Genomic DNA, 25578 nt, shown 5'->3' on the forward strand with positions numbered 1-25578 from the left:
AGATAAAAAAAAATGTACAGCCTACGCAAGTGATAATATTCAAAATCCTCAGCCATAAAAATAAAGGCCTTTTATTTGGTTTTTCTATGCCAGTACAGAAACATCTGGACAACACTCTTGAGCCTGCAGAGGCTCACGGCCACACCCACTTCTGCTGCAGGGACTGTCTGTCAAGGAGCCGAACCGTTGAGACACAGTAGCCAGGCCCTCCTGAGGGCTCCAGAAGCTCTAGGTTTACGGGGTCACCTTCTTGTAGGTGACGTGAAGATGCTGAGTCATTGGCTGTGTAGTGGTTGCCATGGAGACTGTCTGTTCAAGTTTGCCTTCAGAATTCAGCCTGAACTTCCGGGTAATCTGAGCAGGAGAATGAAACAAAAATACCTTAGTTTTATCTTCAAAAGATTCAATCAATGCCTGTGTGCCCATTGCATGCCACACACTCATCACGGGCTGTGAGCCAGGCAGTGGCCCTGCCAGAGGAGGATAGACACACAGCCCAGGGCCCCTGGGCATGTCACAATCCAGGTGCCCTTCAGCTGCCTCCAGAAGACCACCAGGTGAACACAGGGATTGTTTATTTAGAAGTCACCTTTTTTGTCGACGGCCATACCACCCTGAACGCACCTGATCTCGTCTGACCTCGGAAGCTAAGGAGGGTCGGGCCTGGTTAGTACTTGGATGGGAGAAGTCACCTTTTTTTGGTCTCTACAAATTATACACCTGATCAGACAAGTGCTGAGCTTCCAATGCTTCCCTTCTCCACTGCCTCCCACTTTCACTGTAACTAGAACTGATGTCCAATGTGTTCTTGGAAAGCTCAGAAATACCATCTTTGGAACAGTAATTCATCAGAATAAATTATAGCAGCTGTTTCCAACAAGAATCCAAGCCTATGGCAGCTAAGTCCCGAATGAGTCAGCCCTGTATGCCCAGAATGTTTGCCGGCAAATTGTGAGAGTGACCACTGTCAAAAGACAATTCTCTGATGGGCACTATCTCTCTAGTGCCCCAGATGTGTGGGGGGTCATGTGGGGGGGGCACCAGAAGTGGATGAAACGGAGTTCTGCTTATGGCCATGGCTGACTACTCTGTAACTGACCGACCCTCTTGCAGATAACAACCCAGGTTTTAAGAAGTTTCTTTAAAGGTGTCAGAGAACCACCAAGTCAGCGAGGACCAGCACCCCAAGGAGAAGGAAGTGTGGAGGTGAGACCCAATTTGGAGCAACTGGCCCCAATGCTTTTGCTGCCCGGAAGTCAAGGGGTTCAAGGGGTGGAGGCTGAGAGGGATGTGGTAGCTAAGAGGCTGAGAAGCTAAGTGGGGCCTTCTCAGACTCATGGAGCTGGAGGGACAAACACTGGAATTCAGTGTCCGTCTAGGAGGAAAGGCGCAGCCGGGCATGGTGGTATGCACATGTAGTCCCAGCTACTCGGGAAGCTGAGGCAGCAGAATTGCTTGAACCCAAGAGGTGGAGGTTGCAGTGAACCGAGATCATGCCACTGCACTTCAGCCTGGGTGACAGAGCAAGACTCCTTCTCAGAAAAAAAAAAAAAAAGAAAAGAAAAAGAAAAAGAAAGAAAAAAAGCACCCTGAGGTTGGGCACGGTGGTTCACGCCTGTAATCCCAGCACTTTGGGAGGCCGAGGCGGGCGGATCACGAGGTAAGGAGATCGAGACCATCCTGGCTAACAGGGTGAAACCCCGTCTCTACTAAAAATACAAAAAAATATTAGCTGGGTGTGGTGGCGGGTGCCTGTAGTCCCAGCTACTCAGGAGGCTGAGGCAGGAGAATGGCGTGAACCCAGGAGGCGGAGCTTGCAGTGAGCCAAGATCGCGCCACTGCACTCCAGCCTGAGCAACAGAGCGAGACTCCATCTCAAGAGAAAAAAAAAAAAAAAAAAAGCACCCCAGCTTTGGGTGGGGTCCCTGAAGGGTCCCATCCCAGGAGTAAGAGTTAACCAGAAACAGGCTGGGAAGTCCAGTTTCAAACCAGCTCAGCCTCTACTGAACACGAGCTGTCCATCCTTGACCAACAGGCAGAAGCACAGAACTGCTCTTTGGTGAGGATAACATCAAAGGAAGCCTCAAGTCATCTCTACAATTTTTCATACATATTGTCTAGAATCCATGAAAAAAAGAAAAACTCCTTAGGTTATTAGGAGATAAGATCAAAAGAAAAAACAGGAAATAGACACCTCCCCCACCCTCACCCACGGGATACCAATATTGGAGTTATTAGAAGACAATATGGAGAATTTCTGCAGGTAATCAGAATTTATCAAAAAGATTAAAATATAAATTCTACAACTGAAAAACATAATAACTCAAATTGAGGCCCCAATAATGAAATAAACAGATTAGACACAGATGAAGAAAGGATTAGTAAAATGGAAAATGATCAGTAGGAAATATCCACATTGAAGCTTAGAGAATAATGGAAAATATGGATGAAAGCATAAGGGACACATTGAAAATTGCAAAAGACTGAACACATGTGTAACCAGAGACCCAGAAGAAGATAGGAAAGACAACAGAACACAAGCAATATTTGAAAAGCTCATGGCCAATTTTCTGAGCCTAACAAAATATATCAAGCCACAAATTCTAATTATATCACAGCAAAACTTTGGCTGATAATCAAAGGCAAGAAAATAGAAACTTGAAAGCAGCCAGAGGTGGGTGTGGGTGTCATGGTTAATTTTAGGTGTCAAAGGTCAAAGGTGGCCGATTAAGGAACACCTAGAAACCCGGTAAAGGATTATTTTGAGTATGTCTGAGAAGATGTTTCCTGAGGTGACTGACCAGGTGAGGAAGATCTACCCTCCATGAGGGTGGGCACCATCTAATAGGCTGGGGGCCCAGATAAAATAAAAACAAAGATAAGGCGAATATGTCCATCTGTTTGCTGGAGCTGGGATACACTCTTCCTCCCCTGTCCTTGGACACCTCCAGGCCCCCCGACCTTTGGACTCCCAGATGTCACCAGCACCTCCTCTCTCCTCAGGGCTCTGAGGCCTTTGGCCCAGGACCAAGAGTGACACCACTGACTTCCCTGGTTCTGAAGCCTTTGGACTTGGACTGAACCATGACACTGGCATCCCAGGGTTTCCAGCTTGCGGAGGGGACTTTTATAACTATTGAATGCTACATTCATTAAGTGTACATGAAATATTCATGAAGTTAGGCCATATACTGGGGCGTAAAATAAGTCTCCAACATTTTTTAACAGACTAAAATATTAGAGGGTATGTTGTCTGGGCCTTATAGAATTGAATGAAAAATCCTGAGCAACAGAATCTATTTAAAAAATTCTCAATTATTTGGAAAATAAGTAACATATCTCTAAATAACCCTGTTCAAAGAAAAAAAAATCACTACAAAATTAGCTGGGTGTGGTGGCACATGCCTTTAATCCCAGCTACTCGGGAGGGTGAGACAGGAGAATCACTTGAACTGGCGAGGTGGGGGTTGCAGTGAGCCAAGATTGCGCCACTGCACTCCACCCTGGGCAACAAGAGAGAAACTCCATCTCAAAAAAAAAGAAAAAAAGAAAAAAATCACTAGAGAATAGCCACTGTACTCCAGCCTGGGCAACACAGAAGACCTTGTTTTTATTGAAAGAAAAAAGAAAAAAGGAGAGAAAAGAAGGAAGGAAGGAAGGAAGGGAGGGAGGGAGGGAAGGAAAAGAAGAAAAAGAAAGAAACAAACTACAGAAATGAATGAATTTAACAAAGTCACATGATACGAGATCAATATACAACAGCTAATTGTACTTCTATATACTTGCAACAAATAAGTGGAAAATTAAAAAATCATTTATAATAGCATCCCAAACCACAAAATATGTAGGAATAAATTTAACAAAATGTGTGCAAAACCAATATGTTGAAAACTACAAGAAAATATAGGATGAGACTGATCTAAATAAATGGAGCACCTTACCATGGCACTGGATTGGAGGACTCAGTTTGCCTAAGATGGCACTTCTTCCCAAATTAATTTAGAAATTCAAGTAGTTCCAATGAAAATGTTTCTAGAAACTGACAAGCTGATTCTGAAATTCATATGGAAATGCAAAGGGTCCTAGGATAGCCAAAACAATTTTGGAAAAAAGAAAAAGAAGAAAAGTTGGGTAACTTCTATCACCTGATTCAATATAAAGCTACAGTGATCAAGACAGCATGGTAACAGTATAAAGACCGAAACAGGGAAGAGTGGGACAGAAGAGAGAGTCCTGGGGAAGAACCACACACACAAAGTGAGTTGATTTTCGACAAAAGCACCGCATACTTTAATAAGTTAAGGGTTCTCTTTTCAACAAATGGTGCTGGAAACGAGGTATCTGTATGAGGAAAAATGGAAAAAATGTGACTACTACCTCATACCATCTAGAAATAGCAATTCCAAATAGCATATATCTTAAAGTAAAACTATAAAACTTCTTGAAGAAAATGCAGGTGAAAATCTTTGCTGCCTGGGCTAGGTGAAAAATTTTAAGACAGGACACAAAAAGCACTGACTAGAGAAAAAAAATGGTAACAGAATTAAAACATTTGGTTCTAGACTGCACATGGTGGCTCACGCCTGTCATCTCAGCGCTTTGGGAGACCAAGGAGGGTGGATCACCTGACGTCAGGTTGAGACCGGCCTGGCCAACATGGTGAAACCCTGTCTTTACTAGAAATACAAAAAATTAGCCGGCCATGGTGGTGGGAGCCTGTAATGCGAGCTACTTGGGAGGCTGAGAGAGGATAATCGCTTGAATCTGGGAGGTAGAGGTTGCAGTGAGCTGAGATCAGGCCATTGCATTCCAGCCTGGGCAACAAGAGCAAACAATGTCTCAAAAGAAAAGAAAAGAAAAGAAACCCCCCACCCCCCCCCAAAAAAAAACAACATTTGGTTCTTCAAATGGTACTGTCTAGGAAACAGAAAGGCAAGGCACAGGATAGGAATATCGTGTTGGCAAGTGCACCTGATAAAGGACTTATACCCAGAACAAACAACAGACTCTTACAACTCGGAATAAAACAAACACTTAAACAAATGGGCAAAAAATCTGAATGTTCATTTCACAAAACAAGAAATACAAGCGGCAAATAAGTACAACAAAAAGATGAGCAGCATCGTTACTCAGCAGGGAAGTGCAAATTAACATCACAATGAAATACCACCCTGTAGTGGCCAGGATAAAACTCAAAGGCCAACCCTTGGCGAGGCTGTGGGACAACCTTGCTGGGGTGTCAAGGGGGACAGCCACTCTGGAAGAGATTGGTGCTTACCACAGAACCCAGCAGTTCCAATCCCAGGTATGCACCCAAGAGGAAAAAAAAACATGTGTCCACACAAAGTTAGGTCTACACATGCTTACAGCTTTATTCCTAATAGCCCGGAACTGGAAACAAATAAAATAAACATCCATCAACAGAAAGGATAAACAAAACTGACAAGTTCACTGGTGGACCACCACACAGCAACAAGCAGACGTGGCACATGCAGCAGAACGGCTGAATCTTGAGAGCGTTTCAGTGAGGAAAGGAGACCGGAAACAAATGAGTTCTGTGCTGTGACTCCACTGATGATAATGATGGGCACTAGGACACTCAGAGCTGCTCGGCTGATGATGATGGGCACTAGGACACTCAGAGCTGCTCGGCTGATGATGAGGGGCACTAGGACACTCAGAGCTGCTCGGCTGATGATCATGGGCACTAGGACACACAGAACTGCCCGGCTGATGATGAGGGGCACTAGGACACTCAGAGCTGCCCGGCTGATGATAATGGGCACTAGGACACTCAGAACTGCCCGGCTGATGATGAGGGGCACTAGGACACTCAGAACTGCCCGGCTGATGATGAGGGGCACTAGGACACTCAGAGCTGCTCGGCTGATGATGAGGGGCACTAGGACATGCAGAGCTGCTCGGCTGATGATAATGGGCACTAGGACACTCAGAGCTGCTCGGCTGATGATAATGCACACTAGGACACTCAGAGCTGCTCGGCTGATGATAATGGGCACTAGGACATGCAGAGCTGCTCGGCTGATGATAATGGGCACTAGGACACTCAGAGCTGCTCGGCTGATGATAATGCGCACTAGGACACTCAGAGCTGCCCGGCTGATGATAATGGGCACTAGGACACTCAGAGCTGCTCGGCTGATGATAATGCGCACTAGGACACTCAGAGCTGCTCGGCTGATGATGATGGGCACTAGGACACACAGAGCTGCTCGGCTGATGATGATGGGCACTGGGACACTCAGAGCTGCCCGGCTGACGATGATGGGCACTAGGACACTCAGAGCTGCTCGGCTGACGATGATGGGCAGTAGGACACTCAGAGCTGCCCGGCTGACGATGATGGGCACTCGGACACTCAGAGCTGCTCGGCTGACGATAATGGGCACTAGGACACACAGAACTGCCCGGCTGATGATCATGGGCACTAGGACACTCAGAACTGCCCGGCTGATGATGAGGGGCACTAGGACACTCAGAACTGCCCGGCTGATGATGAGGGGCACTAGGACACTCAGAGCTGCTCGGCTGATGATAATGGGCACTAGGACATGCAGAGCTGCTCGGCTGATGATAATGGGCACTAGGACACTCAGAGCTGCTCGGCTGATGATAATGCGCACTAGGACACTCAGAGCTGCTCGGCTGATGATAATGGGCACTAGGACATGCAGAGCTGCTCGGCTGATGATAATGGGCACTAGGACACTCAGAGCTGCTCGGCTGATGATAATGCGCACTAGGACACTCAGAGCTGCCCGGCTGATGATAATGGGCACTAGGACACTCAGAGCTGCTCGGCTGATGATAATGCGCACTAGGACACTCAGAGCTGCTTGGCTGATGATGATGGGCACTAGGACACACAGAGCTGCTCGGCTGATGATGATGGGCACTGGGACACTCAGAGCTGCCCGGCTGACGATGATGGGCACTAGGACACTCAGAGCTGCTCGGCTGATGATGATGGGCAGTAGGACACTCAGAGCTGCCCAGCTGACGATGATGGGCACTAGGACACTCAGAGCTGCTCGGCTGACGATAATGGGCACTAGGACACACAGAACTGCCCGGCTGATGATCATGGGCACTAGGACACTCAGAACTGCCCGGCTGATGATGAGGGGCACTAGGACACTCAGAGCTGCTCGGCTGATGATAATGGGCACTAGGACACGCAGAGCTGCTCGGCTGACGATAATGGGCACTAGGACACACAGAACTGCCCGGCTGACGATGATGGGCACTAGGACACTCAAGAGCTGCTCGGCTGATGATAATGGGCACTAGGACACACAGAACTGCCCGGCTGACGATGATGGGCACTAGGATACTCAGAGCTGCTTGGCTGATGATGATGGGCACTAGGACACACAGAACTGCCCGGCTGATGATGATGGGCACTAGGACACTCAGAGCTGCTCGGCTGATGATCATGGGCACTAGGACACTCAGAACTGCTCGGCTGATGATGATGGGCACTAGGACACTCAGAGCTGCCTGGCTGATGATGATGGGCACTAGGACACTCAGAGCTGCTCGGCTGATGATGATGGGCACTAGGACACTCAGAGCTGCTTGGCTGATGATGATGGGCACTAGGACACACAGAACTGCTCGGCTGATGATGATGGGCACTAGGACACTCAGAGCTGCTCGGCTGACGATGATGGGCACTAGGACACTCAGAACTGCTCGGCTGACGATGATGGGCACTAGGACACTCAGAGCTGCTCGGCTGATGATGATGGGCACTAGGACACTCAGAGCTGCTCGGTCTACAGTGGCAGAAACCGGGCCAGGGGCTTGAGAGGGCAGCGGGGGCTGCCTGCGGAGCACAGGGACTTTCTAGGGTGCTGGGACTGTTCTCAGTCTTGACTGGGGCAGCGTTACAAGATTATATATGCTTGTCCAAATGTATCAAACTGCACACCTGAAGTGTATGCATTTATTCCATATAAAGTATACCTCAATAGAGGTGATTTTTAAAAAGTAGAAGCCATGATAATGAAGACAGTGTGGTACTGGCACAGGGACTGACAAACAGACCGCCTGGAACCAGAGAGAGGGTGAGAAGCAGACCCCTGATGAAGGATACTGAGGGGCTCAGGGGGCAGTTGCATGGGTGAACAGGGGGGCCGGGCTCTTCAGGCAGGGTGCAGGGTAGCTGGCCCTCATCTGAGAAGAAGGAGAGGGGACAGCACTTCACACTATACACACAACTCAACCCCAGGTGGATTAATGACCTAAAGGAAAGATTTTAGGTTGAACTGTGAAGCTTCCAGAAAAATTCAGAATACATATTTTGACCTGTTAGTGAGGAAAGACTGCTTAACTAAGACATTAAAAACAGAATCCATAAAGGAAGAGATTGGCAAACTGAACCACATAAAATCCAGAACCTCTGTTCTTCAAAAACAATTTGTAAAACTCAAAAGATAATCACAGACCGAAAAAGCTATTTGCAACACATTTAGCTAACAGAGCTTTATTCAAATCATATAAAGAACTCTGACATGTCAGCCAGAAAAGGCACAGTGGAAATGGTCACCAGACCTGAACAGGCACCTTGCTGGAGGATGACCCAGCAACGACGTGAAAAGATGCTCAAGCTCACAGGTCACTGGTGGCAGCCCAGGCTGCAAAGCTAGGTCCAGAGCCACCCACATAAGGCAGGAAGCGGGGAGGCTCTGCCAGGCTGGGGGCCTCTCTGAGCCTCACTGTAAAATGGGGCCTGGCCTGGACCTGCCTCGTCTCAGGGCTGCTGCAAGGCACGTGCTACACAGACTGCATGGGGCCCTGAAGTTACAAAGCACAGACACACACAGCACAGGGAATGTGCAGGTCAGCGGGAGCCTGGGGACCCCTCAGGCCCTCCCAAAAAGAGTCACACGAGCCTCTTCCAACACACTCAGTTCTCCCCTGGGGTGTGCCACCACTGCTCAGTCACCGGACATGAGTGACAAGCTGTCCCTGGGGCAAGCTGGCCAGGGACCCTCGGCAGCTCACAGGCTCCACCAGGCTCAGTACACAGCTCATTGAGGCATTGCTACCCTCTGTGGGGCCTGCAGTCTGGGCCATGCCCACCAACACCCACACAAACAGTAAAGACACTCACATGTCCCATCCCAGCCTGATCCCCCAGATGCCACGGAGCAGCTAAAGGAAAGCCTCACTTCCCCAACATAAGCCTCGCTCTCTTCGAGAGGTTCCAGCCCGCTCCTCCAGAGCGAGGGGGAAAAACCGGGTGCCTCTGCATCCACATGCAGACACCGTGTCTGACGCTATGGCTGGCAGCATTAATCCTGACAGCCAAGGAGGGAAATGCCCCAAACAGTAGTCAGCGGGGCCACAGTGCCTAACAAGGGCCACGGGACGTCTGTACGGGGAAAAAGGGAAAATGGGACTGCTACCTCACACTACAGAGAAACAATAATCCCAAATACCATGCATCTTAAAAGGAAAAGCTGGCCAGGCACGGTGGCTCACACCTATAACCACAGCACTTTGGGAAGCTGAGGCAGGTCGATCACTTGAGGCCATGAGTTTGAGACCAGCCTGAGCAACAAAGTGAGTCCTCCATCTCTATTAAAAATACAAAAAATTAGCTGGGAGTGGTGGTAAACGCCTGTAGTCTCAGCTACTTGGGAGGAAGATGTGGGAGAATCGCTTGAGCCCACGAGGTGCAGGCTGCAGTGAGCCGAGATCGCACGGCTGCACTCCAGCCTGGGCGACAGTGCAAGGCTCTGTCTAAAAAAAAGTAATAATAAAATAAAAAGTAAAAAATTTTAAAAAACGGTAAAATGTAGATGAAAATCTTGCTCACCCAGCAAGCCGGCACAGAGCTCTGAGGTGAGGCCTCCCGGGTGAGGACAGCACTGTGTCTCCCGCAACAGCCCCCGACTGGAATGGCAGTGAAGGAATGCTGTCCACAGCGTGAATCCACAGGAGAAAGAGGGGAGGCGGCACACAGCCACAGAACGTGAGGGGCTGGAAATGAGACGCACACGGGGACCTGACACAGCCGACCCAGGAAGGCCGAGGCTGAATGCAGCACTGGGGACAGGCAAACAGCCTGCCTTACACCCCACAAAAGCTCCGTGGCGTGGCCTGAGTGTGTCTACGAGTGGCCGTGGATGAAGGCTGAAAACAGCAGGTTTGCTTGAACATGTGTCTCAGAGGCAATTCAGTATTATTTCATGTATTTACTTTGAGACAGGGTCTCACTCTGTCACCCAGGCTGGAGTGCAGTGGCACAATCACTGCTCACTGCAACCTCCGGCTCCCAGGCTCAAGCGATTCTCCCACCTCACCCTCTCAAGTAGCTGGAACTACAGGCATGCCTCCCCAAGCCCGGCTACTTTTTGTATATTTTGTGAAACCAGGTTTTGCTATGTTGTCCAGGCTGGTCTTGAACTCCTGGGCTCAAGCGATCTCCTGCCTCAGCCCCACAAAGTGTTGGGAGTACAGGCGTGAGCCACCACGCGAGGCACAGTATTCTTCTTAACAGCCAAGATTCAGTAACGAACAACTTGCCCGTCAATGAGGAATGGATAAACAAAATACAGCACATCACCAATGGAATAATTCAGCCATGAAAAAGAGTGAGGCCTGAGGCATGCTCCAAGTTGGATACACCCTGGAAACCTTACACTAAGTGACAGTCTATGGCCCCAATTCTATGAAATGCTCAGGACAGGCAATCTACAGAGAAGGAAGATTAGTGGTAGCCAGGGGTTGGGGGAGATGGAAGTTGGGGCTGACAGCTAAAGGGTACCAGGTGTCTTTTTGGGGTATAAAAAATGTTCTGGCCAGGGGTTGTGGCTTATGCCTGTAATTCCAGCACTTTGGGAGGCCAAGGCAGGAGGATTGCTTAAGCCCAGGAGTTCGAGACCAGCCTGGGCAACATGGCAAAAGCTTGTCTCTACAAAAACTACAAATAAAGTAGCCGTGCTCATTAGGTGGCTCATGCCTGTAATCCCAGCATCTTGGGAGGCCCAGGTGGGTATACTGCTTGAGTTCAGGAGTTCAAGACCTGCCTGGGCAATGTGGCAAGACCCCATCTCTACTAAAAATACAAAAAACAAAACAAAACAACAACAAAAAAAAACCGGGCATGGTGGTGCACACCTGTGGCCCCAGCTACTTGGGAGGGCGAGGTGGGAGGATCGCTCAAGCCTGGGAGCCAGAAGTTGCAGTGAGCCAAGATCTTGCTACTGTATTCCAGCCTAGGTGATGGAATGAGACCCTCTCTTAAAGAAAAACCCCAAATCAAAAACAAACAAAAAAAATGAGCCAGGTGTGGTGGTGTGCATTTGCAGTCCCAGATACTGAGGAGGCTGAGGTGGGAGGATCACCTGAGTCCAGGGGGGTTGAGGCTGCAGTGAGTTATGATTGTGCCACAGAAGATAAATGTTCTGAAATTAACTGTAGTGATGGGTACACAGTGCTGTGAACATACTAAAAACCACAGAATTGCACACTGTGAGCGATTTGAATAGTACGTGAATATCTTTTTTTTTCTTTTCTGATAACAGAGTCTCGCTCGGTCGCCAGGCTGGAGTGCAGTGGCGCCATCTCAGCTCATTGCAACCTCTGCCTCCCAGGTTCAAGCGATTCTCCTGCCTCAGCCTCCTCAGTAGCTGGGATTACAGGCGCCTGTCACCACGCCTGGCTAATTTTTTTGTATTCTTAGTAGAGATGGGGTTTCACCATGTTGTCCAGGCTGGTCTCGAATTCCTGACCTCAGGCGATATGCCCACCTTGGCCTCCTACAGAGCTGGGATTACAGGCGTGAGCCACCGCACTCAGCCCTGCATTATATCTTTAAAAAGCTGTTAAAAATACATGAGACAGCCGGGTGTGGTGGTTCACATCTGTAATCCTGGCACATTGGGAGGCTGAGCTGGGCGGATCACCTAAGGTCAGGAGTTCAAGACCAGCCTGACCACCATGGAGAAACCCCATCTTTAATAAAAATATTAAATTAGCCCAGTATGATGGCACGTGCCTGTAATCCCAGCTACTCGGGAGGCTGAGGCAGGAAAATCGCTTGAACCCAGGAGACAGAGGTTGCGATGAGCTGAGATGGCGCCACTGCACTCCAGCCTGGGCAACAAGAGCGAAACTCTGTCTCAAAAAAAAAAAAAAAAGAAGAAATACATGAGACATGCTGAGTGACAGGTATATGGCAAACAAACATGGACACAAACAAGGCAGCAGCAGTCACTCCCCAGCTTCCACCACCAGCTCCCCGTACCGAGGCAACTGTGCCTCCCTCTACCAGCAGAGGGTGACATGAGAATCTGGGCCTCAGCTGTGCCCAGACACTGGGAGCAAGAACCAGGCAGAGGCTGCTGCAAGACCAGCCCCGGAACGACCCTGGGCACTGAGGTTCTGAAGGGCTTCCCTAGTTGGGACATTTCACTCCTGTCGCTACAATGCGATGCTGGGCAATGGAGCGCGTCCCGTGGGCTGCACGTGGAAAGGATGCTGGAAGCTCACACCTGTTTCCTCCAGACTCTGCCCCGTGCCCTGCCCTGTGCTGACCGTGCTCCATGTCCTTCTGCTGTAATAAGTCAGCTCCTGCCACGTCCTATGAGGCCTCCCAGTGAACCTGGCTGGGGGTGGTCCAAGGGACCCCAGACATCTAAAGGTGGCCTATAAGATCCAATCCAGAACCAAAACAAACAAACAAACAAACAAACATAAAATTAAAAGCAACTTGGGGCGGGGCATAGTGGCTCACGCCTGTAATCCCAGCATTCTGGGAGGCTGAGGAGGGCAGATCACCTGACGTCAGGAGTTTGAGAACAGCCTGGCCAACATGGTGAAACCCCGTCTCTACTAAAAATATAAAATTTAGGCAGGCATGGTGGCATGAGCCTGTAATCCCAGCTACTTAGGAGGCTGAGGAAGGAGAACCACTTGAACCTGGGAGGCAGAGGTTGCAGTGAGCCGAGATCATGCCACTGCATGCCAGCCTGGGCGACAAGAGTGAGACTCTGTCTCCAAAAAAAAAAAAAAGGCCGGGCGCGGTGGCTCATGCCTGTAATCCCAACACTTTGGGGAGGCTGAGGTGGGCAGATCACTTGAGGTCAGGAGTTGGAGACCAGCCTGGCCAACATGGTGAAACCCTGTCTCTACTAAAAATACAAAAATTAGCCAGACATGGTGTCGCATGCCTGTAATCCCAGCTACTCGGGAGGCTGAGGCAGGAGAATCGCTTGAAGCCGGGAGGCGGAGGTTGCAGTGAGCTGAGATCAAGCCATTGTATGCCAGCCTGGGCGACAGACCGAGACTCCGTCTCAAAAAAAAAAAAAAAAAAAGGCAGCTTGGAAGGAATACAGGTATGGTGGAGGAAGAAGAAAACCAAAGTCTACCATTAGTGTCCTTGGGGAGGTGGAGAAATTGTGTCCATGAATGAAATGAGAACAGGACGCCAAGAACGAGGTGCATGGAAGACAAGGGGGATCAGGGAGTATGAGTTCAACAGCAGAACAAAATCTTCCATACAACTACTGGACATCAACAACGAGGAAACCTCCCAGAAAACAGAGCAAGAGACGGGAGGAAAAAGCAAGGGAGATCAGAAAACACAAGGCCACTTCAGGAGTTCCAAGAGAAGGGGGTAGTGGGGAGGGAGTCTCAGGACGGCAGCTCTACTCCTTGGTCTTAACAGAGCAGATCAAGCAGCTCTGAGAGTTCCGCAGGTGGAATTCAGGTATCACATCTGAGTACCCAAGCTGAGTTTTAGATACCGGCAGAACGCATGGTGCTGACTCAGGGATAAGCATGTAAACACTAAGCAAACAAACAAACAAAAATAACATTTTTAACTCAAAAAAGGTACACGGAAAAGGAACAGCCATCGTGGAGCCCGTGATCTGGCTGTGAGCGTGGGGACTCGGCTGTAACAGTGGCAACCCAGTAAAATCAGGACACACACTCTCCGGGAAGGCGGGAGTAGGACATGCATGGGAACTGAGTTGGGGTCTTGGGTACGGGAGCAGAATCTTCTTCATCCACGGTGAGCAGACGCTCGGTCAGTAAGGCGTAGTCAGCAATGTTAAGAGGAAGCAATCAACACACCTCATGGCTAAATATGGAGCTAAAAACTAAATGAATCAGTTCAAAGAGTTGAGACTGTTTACCTCTAACGAACAAGAAATAAGGGTCAGTTGAGTGGGAACACTACGTAGCAGAACTCACAAACTGACAGATGAAGAAGAAAAAAGGGCCAAAGAGAATTTCAATCATGATTAGGAAGTCTGATTTAAAGACAAACAGCCACGGGTTGCTTAAGGACAGATACATTCTGAGAAATGTGCCATTCAGTGATGTCATCATTGTGCAAACATCACAGCGTGCACCTACACAAACCTAGATGGAATGGCCTCCTCCAACACAAACCTAGACGGAATGGCCTCCTCCACACTTCGGCTCTCTGGGACAGCCCATGACTCCTTAGCTAGAAAAACCTGCACAGCATATAGTTACGTGTATATGTATAGGTACGGTAGACAGACTGTCCTATATACACTATAGGCAACTGTAACACAATGCAAAGTCTTTGTGCATCTAAACATAGGAAAGCTGCAGTAAAAATTCAGTATAAAAGATGTTTAGGCCAGGCGTGATGGCTCATGCCTGTAATCCCAGCACTTTGAGAGGCTGAGGTGGGCGGATCATGAAGTCAGGAGTTTGAGACCAGCCTGACCAACATGGTGAAACCCCGTCTCCACTAAAAATACAAAAATTAGCCTGGCGTGGTGGCGCGGGCCTATAATCCCAGCTACTCAGGAGTCTGAGGCAGGAGAATTGCTTGAACCCCAGAGGCGGAGGTTGCAGTGAGCTGAGATTGTGCCACTGCACTCCAGCCTGGGTGACACAGCAAGACTCTGTCTCAAAAAAAAAAAAAAAAAAAAAGAAAGAAAAAAAAATCTAAATTGTTGCCTTCAAAACATTTGCGGAAAAAATAAAAAAGATAAAAAGGTCCACCTGTCGCCCAGGCGCAGTGGCTCACGCCTGTAATCCCAGCACTTCGGGAGGCAGAGGTGGGCAGATCACGAGGTCAGGAGATGGAGACCATCCTGGCTAACACGGTGAAACCCCAACTCTACTAAAAATATAAGAAATTAGCCTGGCGTGGTGGCGCGCACCTGTAGTCCCAGCTACTCAGGAGGCTGAGGCAGGAGAATGGAGTGAACCCAGGAGACGGAGCTTGCAGTGAGCCGAGACTGCGCCACTGCACTCCAGCCTGGGCCACAAAGCGAGACTCCATCTCAAAAACAACAACAACAACAAAAAGTCCACCTGTCTGGGGCAGGCACCATGAGTGGAGCTGGCGGGACTGGCAGTTGCTCTGGGTGAGTCAGTGAGTGAGTGATGGGTGAATGTGAAGGTCTAGGACATGACTGTACACTACCATAGACTTTATAAATACAGTACAGTTAGGCTGCATTAAATTTATAAACATATTTTTATTTTTAAAAAGTAATTGTGCTACATTAGATGGCTTCTTTCACTCATGAAGTGAGAAATTTTTCAGCTCCATTACAATCTTATGGCCTGACCATCATAAGTGGGGTCTGTCAGTCCGTCACTGAAGGAAACTTCTTTTTTCCCCAAGATGGAATTTCGCTCTTGTCGCCCAGGCTGGAGTGCAGTGGCGCGATCTCGGCTCACTGCAACCTCCGCTGCCTACCAGTTTCAAGCGATTCTCCTGCTTCAGCCTCCCAAGTAGCTGGGATTACAAGCGCCCGCCATCACGCCTGGCTAATTTTTGTATTTTTAGTAAAGACAGGGTTTCACCATGTTGGCCAGACTGATCTCGAACTCCTGACCTCAGGTAATCCACCTGCCTCAGCCTCCCAAAGTGCTGGGATTAGAGGTGTGAGCCACTGCGCCCAGCTGGAAAACTTCCTTATGCAGCACATAAAGCTACAGAACTCTGAACCTAACAAGGAAGACACATTTCCCCCAATACATATTGGAAAGATGATAAACACTGACTTTGTATTTGGCTACAAACAAAGTCCCAGGAAATTCCCCCAACACTGTAATAACAGGGACAGCTCCTTTCACCCCCGCACAAGCCTAGCAGGACTGGCCCTCCAAGACCCAGCTCTTCTTGCCTCCTGCTCTCCTTCTAGCCTCAAGGTCCCTGCCTTCTGTGTGTGCTTCCTGGCTTCCTCAGTCCTGCTGATGTCAACCCAATGGGGAGGCCCAGCCCCTCAGGTTGTGCTTCCAGCTTCTGTCCATTAAGTCGCTCGGTAGAGGTCCCCAAAGCCCCCAGGGTGCAGGGGCTGCATGGCACAGAGCCTTCCCCTGAGCGTCACGCCCAGGCTTCGCAACTCCATCGTCTCTGTCTCCTCCCTCTATTTGCAGAAAAAGAGCCACTTTTTGTTAAATTAATAAAACCCAAATCTAGTTATTTAGCAAAAATAAACATGCAAACAAAAAAAACCAAAAAACCCTGGTAAAATAGATAACCTCTGACAAGTATGATCAAGAAAAAGAGAAAACACACACAAAACATCAGTAAAAGAGAAGTGACATAGAACAGCAGATCAAGAGAAAACAGTATCTATTACTTCTTCCAAAAATTCTGAAAACCTCATGAAACGGACACTTTTGCAGGAGAACATGAATTTGCAGATGGAGCCAAGTAAGAACGTGGAGAGACGAGCAGTCACGGAACAAAGGAAAAGCACAGCTTAGGTCTGGTTACCAGATACCTTCCCAGAGAGGCCGACCAACTCCCACGGGGCCACCCTTTGCCAGAGAACATTTGCAAAAGCTAAGAAGCTCCCAGCTAGCCTGTGAATAACTCCAATACCAAAATGGACAATGATGTCTAAAAACAACATATCATGACAACTCAGGGTTATCCCCCAAAACAACCATGATCCAACACTGATGAGCTATTAATATAATTTATTACAGCAGTCCCCAAACTTTTTGGCCCCAGGAACTGGTTTCATGGAAGACAATTTTTCCACAGCTGTGGGGGTGGGGGTGGTTTTGGGATGAAACTGTTCCATCTTAGATCATTAGGCATTAGATTCTCATTAGAAGCAAAACCTAGATCCCTCATATGCACAATTCACAGCAGGGTTCGTGCTCCTATGAGAATCTAATGCTGCCACCTGATGGACAGGAGGTGGAGCTCAGGAGGTCATGCCCACTCACCTGCTGGCCACTCACCTCCTGCAGTGAGGACTGCATTAACAGCTTCAAGAGGAAGACAAGGGGGAAAAACAGATTCATCCCCAACAGGTTATAAAAGCATTTGATGAAATTCAAAATTCATTTCTGAATACAATTCTTGGCATACTAGAAACTGAATCTTCTTAACCTGAAAAAGACTACCTTTACCAAGATACGCACCTGCACTGGAAAAAAAAAAAAGTAGAAAAATTTTACAACTAAAAAAAAGGCTATCCGGCTGGGCGCAGTGGCTCATGCCCAATCCCAACACTTTAGGAAGCTGAGCCGGGTGGGTCACTTGAGATCAGGAATTCAAGACCAGCCTGGCCAACATGGTGAAACCCCATCTGTACTAAAAATACAAAAATTAGCTGGGTGTGGTGGTGCATGCCTGTAACCCCAGCTACTCGGGAGGCTGAGGCATGAGAATCGCTTGAACTCAGGAGGCGGAGGTTGCAGTGAGCTGAGATCGTGCCACTGCATTCCAGCCTGGGCAACAGATTGAGACTCTGTCTCAAAAAAAAAAAAAAAAGCTACCTTCTTATCTACCAGTAAGTAATCTACAGTGAGCATCTTACAGGTGGTGACACACAGAACTATTTCCACTAGAGTCAGGGACAAGCATGCAACAAACATTCACGCCTGTTGTTCTATCCATGCTGTGCCTAAGATCCTGGCTGTCTGAAAGTTACACCAGTGGCCCAGTTCGACACAGAGAAATCAGAAGTGTCCACACAATTATCAATAATCAATCTGAAGATTAAATGGGAAAAAAATCTATTTACAAGCAACAAAAATGATAAAACACTTGAGTTTACCCTAACATGAAATGTACAAGACCTGTATAATTAAAACTATAAAGAAATAAAGCTTTTCTATATACTAAAATACACAAAACATGACCTAAAGTCACCGTAATACACTGTCACGCTGCATATTGCTACCCATGAAAATGTCAATTCTACCCAAATTCATTCATGTATTCAATGCAGTCTTGATGTACATTTTATAAGCCTTGAGATGTTTATTCAAAAGTTCATCTAGAAGAGGAAATGCTTAAGAATGAGTAAGAAAATTTGGAGAAAAAATGTGGGAAACGTTCCCTTAGACATTAACATGTAATATACAGCTGTGAGAGCTAAAAATGTGTTACTGGTAAGGAAGTGGACAAGCAGACGAAGAAAGACAAACAAGGCTGGGCACAGTGGCTCATGCCTGTAATCCCAGCACTTGGGAGGCTGAGGCAGGCGGATCACTTGAGGTCAGGAGTTTGTGACCAGCCTGGTCAACATGGCTACTAAAAATACAAAAATTAGCTGGGCATGGTGGCACATGCCTGTAATCCCAGCTACTCGGGAGGCTGAGGCAGGAGAATCACCTGAACCCGAGAGGTGGAGGCTACAGTGAGCTGAGATTGTGCCACTGCACTCCAGCCTGGGCAACAGAGCAAGACTCCTTCTCAAAAAAAGGAAAAAAGAAAAAAAGAAACAGACCCCTATATTTATGTGGATGTGGTTTAATGTATGTATGACATTCCAAATCTGTGGAGTCAGGATGGAATTCGATGAATGGTGTTGGGACCACTGGGTCACTCATCTGGGAGAGTTAGAATTATACGCTGCGTCACTCAAAAAACAAATGTGAGAGAGATTAAAGGTCTAGGTGGTAATGTAAAAAGGAAAGCTTTAAGAATACAAGAAATGAAAGAACAGGCTGGGCGCGGTGGCTCACGCCTATAATCCTAGCATTTTGGGAGGCCGAGGCAGGTGGATCACAAGGTCAGGAGATCGAGACCATCCTGGCTAACACAGCGAAACCCCGTCTCTACTAAAAACACAAAAAAATGAGCTGGGTGTGGTGGCGGGCACCTGTAGTCCCAGCTACTCGGGAGGCTGAGGCAGGAGAATGGCGTGAACCCAGGAGGCAGAGCATGCAGTGAGCCGAGATTGCTCCACTGCACTCCAGCCTGGGTGACAGAGTGAGACTCCTTCTCAAAAAAAAAAAAAAAAAAAGAAAGAAAATGAGAGAATATTTTTATCATTTTGGAGTGGTTTTATCATTTTGGAGTGGACAACAACTTCCTTAGCAAGAACCCAAATCCAGACATTGTAAAGGAAACAGCCCAGAGGCAACAACAGGAAAGCTGAGCACCTGTGGGGCACAGCCCATCATGGACCAGGCCACAGACTAGGGAAGTATGTGTCACAAATAAAGCAGACAACAGATTAACCCATGGCATACAGAAAGCTCCTACAAATCTTTAAAAAAAAAAAGGACAATCTGGCCAGGCACGGTTGTTCATACCTGTAATCCCAGCACTTTGGGAGGCTGAGGCGGGTGGATCACCTGAAGTCAGGAATTCAAGACCAGCCTGACCAACATGGAGAAACCCTGTCTCTACTAATAATACAAAATTAGCCAGGCGTGGTGGCGCATGCCTGTAATCCCAGCTACCCAGGAGGCCGAGGCAGGAGAATCGCTTGAACCTGAGAGGCGGTGGTTGCGATGAGCCGAGATCCCACCTTTGCATTCCAGCCTGGGCAACAGAGCGAAACTCCGCCTCAAAAAAGAACAATCCATAGAAAAACAGGCAAAGACTTTAAATATCAAGTGCACAGAATAAGAAGCATAAACGGCCAGTGAGCATGGGGAATGAGCCCTCCTGCTTCTAAGTTAGATTCAAAACATGAGTGAGATTTCATCTTTTATTTCTCAGATTTGAAAGGACCGAAATTCTGAAAATACACCATGTTGTTAAGGAGTAGGGAACCAGCTGCCCTCATGCAAGAGATAGTGGGAGGATAATCATGAAGAAATACAATCTAACAGTGTGTATCAAATTTAAAATGTACCTATCCTTTGATCCAGCAATTTAACTGGGAAAAATTTATCAATAGATATGGATATACCTGTAAACGTGGACAACCCAAATGCAAAAGGATGTTTGTGACAAACAACAAACCTCAAAAAAACCACACCACCGACCAGCCGAGGAGGGGGCAATGAATTTAGGGAACATCCACCCTGGATGGTCCGAGACGGGAAAAGGAGGAGACAGTGAAGACAGGCCCGTGAGACACAGTGGCAAGACACGCGCTACCTCACGGAGGAGGAAGAGGCTGACTCCACAGACGCTGCAAATTCAAGACAGGAGCGTGCTGGGGGCAGGGCTGGGCTCACCTGCTCTACATGGGGCTCCTTGGCGAAGGAGATCCTGGCGATGGAGTGGGATGCGATGCACAGCTCCTGCCCGTTCACCTCGCCCTCCTCCACTTCCACCACGCCTGCAAGGGAAGGGCAGTCAGCTCACCCAGCAGCTGCTCGGCTTGCAGAGAGGCAGCCTTGACTCTCCTTGCCTGCAAGCCGGGACTCCACAGGAGGCCCCAACTCTGCAGCTGTGGAAGCAACGATATTTCTCCTCCTCCCCACTTCACCCTGTGGATACGGAGGGAAAGCCACAACTCTCCTCACAGCACAGGCAGGTGCTCTATGGAAGGCCACCCTCTCCAGACTGGGCCCCAGCCCTCCCACCTCCACCCACCAATCAGCCTGGCAGAACCACCCCTAGCACATACAGTGGCAGAAGTTGCAGGTGGGAATGGACGTCCAGGAAGAAACACTGATCTAGAGTCACGCAGGCTGGTTTTTTTTTTCTTTTTTTTTTTGAGACAGAATCTCGCTCTGTTGCCCAGGCTGGAGTGCAGTGGCGCATTCTTGGCTCACCGCAACCTCTGCCTCCCAGGTTCAAGTGATTCTCCTGCCTCAGCCTCCCAAGTGGCTTGGGATTACAGGCATGCACCACCACACCCAGCTAATTTTTGTATTTTTAGTAGAGACGGGATTTCAGTATGTTGGCCAGGCTGGTCTTGAACTCCTGACCTCAAGTGATCTGCCCACCTAGGCCTCCCATAGTGCTGGGATTACAGGCGTGAGCCACTGTGCCCAACCTGTTTTCCAGCAATTCCTAATGAATGCACACAGCTGATGGCCATTTCTGCAGATGTGGCACTGGGTAAACGGGCCCTCATGGTCAGGGGGCTGCACGCACACAACCTGTGTGCAGGAGGCCCCTACAGCTACACAGTCGGCCCCGCAGGCTCCCACGACCACTCTCAACACTCAGGGCCATCCCCACGGTCCCCACCAGCACATGCCTCAGCAGGGTCGCACATGGGCATCCCTGCACCCCTGCTTCGAATGCAGGCAGCAGCCTCCCATGGCCAGCCCTCCCGCCCCGCAAGCTGGGCCTCACCTGTGTTCTGGGCGCTGACAAAGGCCACCTTGTTGGTGTCGGGCTTGAGGCGAATGAAGCCACACTCTCTGTGCATCGGCTTGCGCGTGTCCGGGTGGAAGGAGTTGAACCTGGACGGGAAGTTGGAGTTGAGAAGCCCAGGCACTGGCCTCCAAGATGGCGTGGGCTGCGTGGATGCCAGAACTGTCCAGGCTGCCCTCCAGGTGGCTGCTCCAGCCACACCCGCACACCTGTCTGCCCCTACCACCACCTTGCTCATTTTGGCTGTGTCTGTCTTACCTGCTGACCCTCAGCTCCTGAAGACGGGCTGTTCCAGCCACGCCCACACACCTGCCCGCCCCCTCCAGCACCTTGCTCATTTTGGCTGTGTCTTACCTGCTGACCCTCACCTCCTGAAGACAGCACTGTTCTTAATCACCTCAGGGCATATCCTTGCCCTGGGCCCGTTAGCCCAGGCCTCACACAGTGTCAGCCCTCAGCACTCCCTTGCAGTAAACCTCACCCTAACACAATCTTTCTCTTTTGAGCTATGCTCTTGTGTAAGAATCTAATCAATTCCTACGGTAAAAAACAGAACAGGTGCTGAGTTATGGTATGGTTTCTTATCACCCTTCATCATTAGTGCAAATTCTCAACAGTAAAAGACAGGCACCTGCATCTTGAACTGAGGGCACAAAACCACGGCTTAAAAACTAACTCGCTGGCATGGTGACTCAAGGCCGTAATCCCAGCACTTCAGGGGCCCAGTCGGGTAGATCTCTTGAGCCTAGGAATTCGAGACAGGGCTGGGCAACACAGACCCTGTTTCTACAAAAATAAAAACAAAAAAATCAAACCCCAAAAAAAAAAGCCTCATTTATCATTTCACCAACCTTATGAGTTTCTATAGGGAATCCATCTCTATGATTCTTAGAGATAAACTTTATTTATTTATTTTTTTGCTCTGTCACCCAGGCTCGTCGCGGTCTCAGCTCACTGAAACCTCCGCTTCTTGGGTTGAAATGATTCTCCTGTCTCAGCCTCCTGAGTAGCTGGGATTACAGGCGCCCACCACACCCGGCTAATTTATTTATTTATTTATTTATTTATTTTTTGAGACAGAGTTTCTCTCTTGTTGCCCAGGCTGGAGTGCTATGGCGCTATCTTGGCTCACTGCAACCTCCACCTCCTGAGTTCAAGCGATTCTCCTGCCTCAGCCTTACCGAGTAGCTGGGATTACAGGCATGCACCACCATGCCCGGCTAATTTTGTAATTTTAGTAGAGACCAGGTTTCTCCATGTTGGTCAGGCTGATCTTGAACTCCCAACCTCAGGTGATCTGCCCACCTCAGCCTCTCAAAGTGCTGGGATTACAGGTGTGAGCCACTGTGCCCAGCCACACACCCGGCTAATTTTTGTATTTTTGTATTTTTTTTTAGTAAAGACACAATTTCACCACATTGGCCAGGCTGGTCTCGAACTCTTGACTTCTAGTGATCCACCTGCCTTGACCTCCCAAAGTGCTGGGATTACAGGCGTCAGCCACCGCACCTGGCCAAGATAAACTTATTTATTTATTAAAACAAATTTTTTTAGGGTCTCACTGTGTTGCCCAGGCTGGTCCTGGACTCCTGGACTCAAGTGATCCACCCGCCTTGGCCTCCCAAAGTGCTGGGATTACAGGTACGAGCCACCGTGCTGGGCCAAGATAAATTTCTGTTGGGCTAGTGATGGTACTATACCTTCTAGAATGGTACATGCTCACTAACATAACCCCGACAAAGAAATACATTTATACCATATTCTAGGACACACACACAAACACACATACCATCACGTTTACTGAAATATATTTTCCACTCTGGTTCATTTTTCTTCGAATGCTAGTCACAAAATTGACTTTCTGACCTTTTCGTGGGTTATAATCTATAGTTTAAAAAAGACTGCTTGGGTTCTGGGTTATTTTGTATTACCCAGAATTCTCACCTTTTGGTTTATGTGCAGATGTATTACTTTGACCTCATGCATTCAATCAATAATAATATAAAAAGGTATGAGATATTTTTAAAAACAATGAGATCTTCTAAAAGGGGATGGAGGGTCTCAGAGCTGGGGGTCCGAGAGCCAGGTGCCCAGCCCCGTTCTGAAACTGCTAGGCATTAGACAAATAGTACCAAGTTGGTTTAATAAGATTCTTAACATATAGTTGTGTAATGGAGACTAAGGAAGGGTTTGCTTTTTATATTTTGTTTAAACTTTAAAAAAACTGTGTATTACTTCTATAATTAAAAAATAAAGATACTTCAACCACTCCCCATCCCCGGTGGCTCTCCTCTACTTCAGAGGCCTACACTGCTATCTCCCTAAAAGCAGGCAATTTCTCCACCTGTGGGGTGCAGGTGGTGGGAAGGGATACTGAGGGACCTCAAGGGGCTTTTGCTTTCTTGTACGGTAAGAATATGAGAACCACATACTAACAGCTTCCTTGTGACCCCAAATAGCTCAGGGGTATGTGTAAAATACAACCATGCACTATTATTTTCAGTAATACTGGGTGACTAATTTTTTTCTTTTTTTTCTGAGACAGGTTCTCACTCTGTCACCCAGGCTGGAGTGCAGTGTTATGATCACGGCTCACTGTAGCCCTGGCCCTCCCTGGGTTCAAGCAATCCTCCCACCTCAGTTTCTCGAGTAGCTGGGACTACAGGCATGTGTCACCACACCTGGCTAAACACTGTTCAGTAGAGACAAGGTCTCACTATGTTGCCCAGGCTGGTCTTCAATTCCTAAGCTCAAGCAATCCTCCTGACTCAGCCTCCAAAGTGCTGGGATTACAGGTATGAGCTACCGCACTGGCCAGGGTGATTAATTTTGATACATAAATTAAGTACATGCATTTGTTTTTATGTTTGGATTAACAAGCCTGTAATTTGGTGGTCAGCTTAATATCTCCAAAAATAGAACAGAACCAGAAACTATCATTCTTACCACTCTGTGTCTCAGTTGCACATTCAGGCAAGAGGACACCTTTCTGAAATAGACGGACAAGTTCCTTTTACACCTTCCTGCTTGGCCTTTGTCTTTGATCAGTCTGGAATTATTTTCAGAGACCTAGGCAGCCCATGAGTCACGCAGGGTGGGGTGGAGGGAGACAACTTACGAGAAGTTCAGCATGGGCTGGCCCACATGGGAGATGTGAACCTCCTCCAGGTACTGGAAGGGCTGCAGTGTGGGGTAGGTCCCGGCTCCAGGTGGGTCCGACAGCCAGGTGCCCAGCATCCAGGACAGTGGCTCCACCACTGGGTTCATCTTGGGGGGCTCTGAGGACAAAAGAATGAGACTATCAGTGGCCTCCCTCCAACCATGCCATGCTGAGCTTTAAGCAGAATGCACGTTCCATATCGACGCTTGCTTCTGGTGGCCACAGCTAATCCTGGGGGACCTGTCAAGAGGGGGAGAAAATGGTCAAGCAACTGTAAATATCATAGTGAGAGATTCAGCTTCAGAAGCCTCTGCAGCTCCTGCAGAGAAAAGAGATCCAAGAGGGGCCAGGCAGGGCGCAAGCAAAGAGGCCTACACTGCTATCTCCCTAAAAGCAGGCAATTTCTCCACCTGTGGGGTACAGGTGGTGGGAAGGGATACTGAGGGACCTCAAGGGGCTTTTGCTTTCTTGTACGGTTAAGAATATGAGAACCACATACTAACAGCTTCCTTGTGACCCCAAATAGCTCAGGGGTCCTACATGTCCTACAGCAAGGCTGAAAGCAGCTCACATGGGAGGCACGGTGCCCTGGCGTGAAGAGTGTGTGAAGGAGACAAAGAGCATGAGGGAGAAAATGAAAAGGGGATGCAGGGTCTCGGAGCAGGCAGAGTGTGAGGAGCCCAGGGGCAGGCGGGGTTTAAAAGGGAAGTAAGACCCCGCTTCCCTGAGGAGGGGCTGGGGCTTCACAGCAGCCCGTGTAGTGGCCAGGAGACCCCTTTAGAAGGTCTCCTGTGGGGTTCAGTCTCTCATCCCACTAAGTGTGAAGGATGACACCACAGGCCTGGAACTCAGAGGTGGGGGTGCAGTGACAGGACAGCAGGGAGGGGCCGCTGGGTTGGCTGTTCTGCTGGGC

At 48.6% G+C, this 25578-nt stretch overlaps 1 protein-coding gene across 2 annotated transcripts in view; it reads right to left on the minus strand.

The window, feature by feature from the left end:
* Nucleotides 1–55: 55 nt before the first annotated feature.
* Nucleotides 56–25578, minus strand: part of THAP4 (THAP domain containing 4) — a 56188-nt gene continuing 30665 nt past the window's right edge. For both annotated transcript variants that reach the window (XM_516210.8, XM_003309575.6), the window contains 4 exons: nt 24624–24783; nt 21485–21594; nt 20413–20516; nt 56–354 (listed from right to left, as the gene is read on the minus strand). In XM_516210.8, coding sequence (XP_516210.6) covers nt 235–354; nt 20413–20516; nt 21485–21594; nt 24624–24783 — 494 coding nt within the window. In that variant the 3' untranslated portion in view covers nt 56–234. The remainder of the gene's footprint in view (nt 355–20412; nt 20517–21484; nt 21595–24623; nt 24784–25578) is intronic.

This window comes from Pan troglodytes, chromosome 13 (genome assembly GCF_028858775.2).
Source record: "Pan troglodytes isolate AG18354 chromosome 13, NHGRI_mPanTro3-v2.0_pri, whole genome shotgun sequence".
NCBI lineage: Eukaryota > Metazoa > Chordata > Mammalia > Primates > Hominidae > Pan > Pan troglodytes.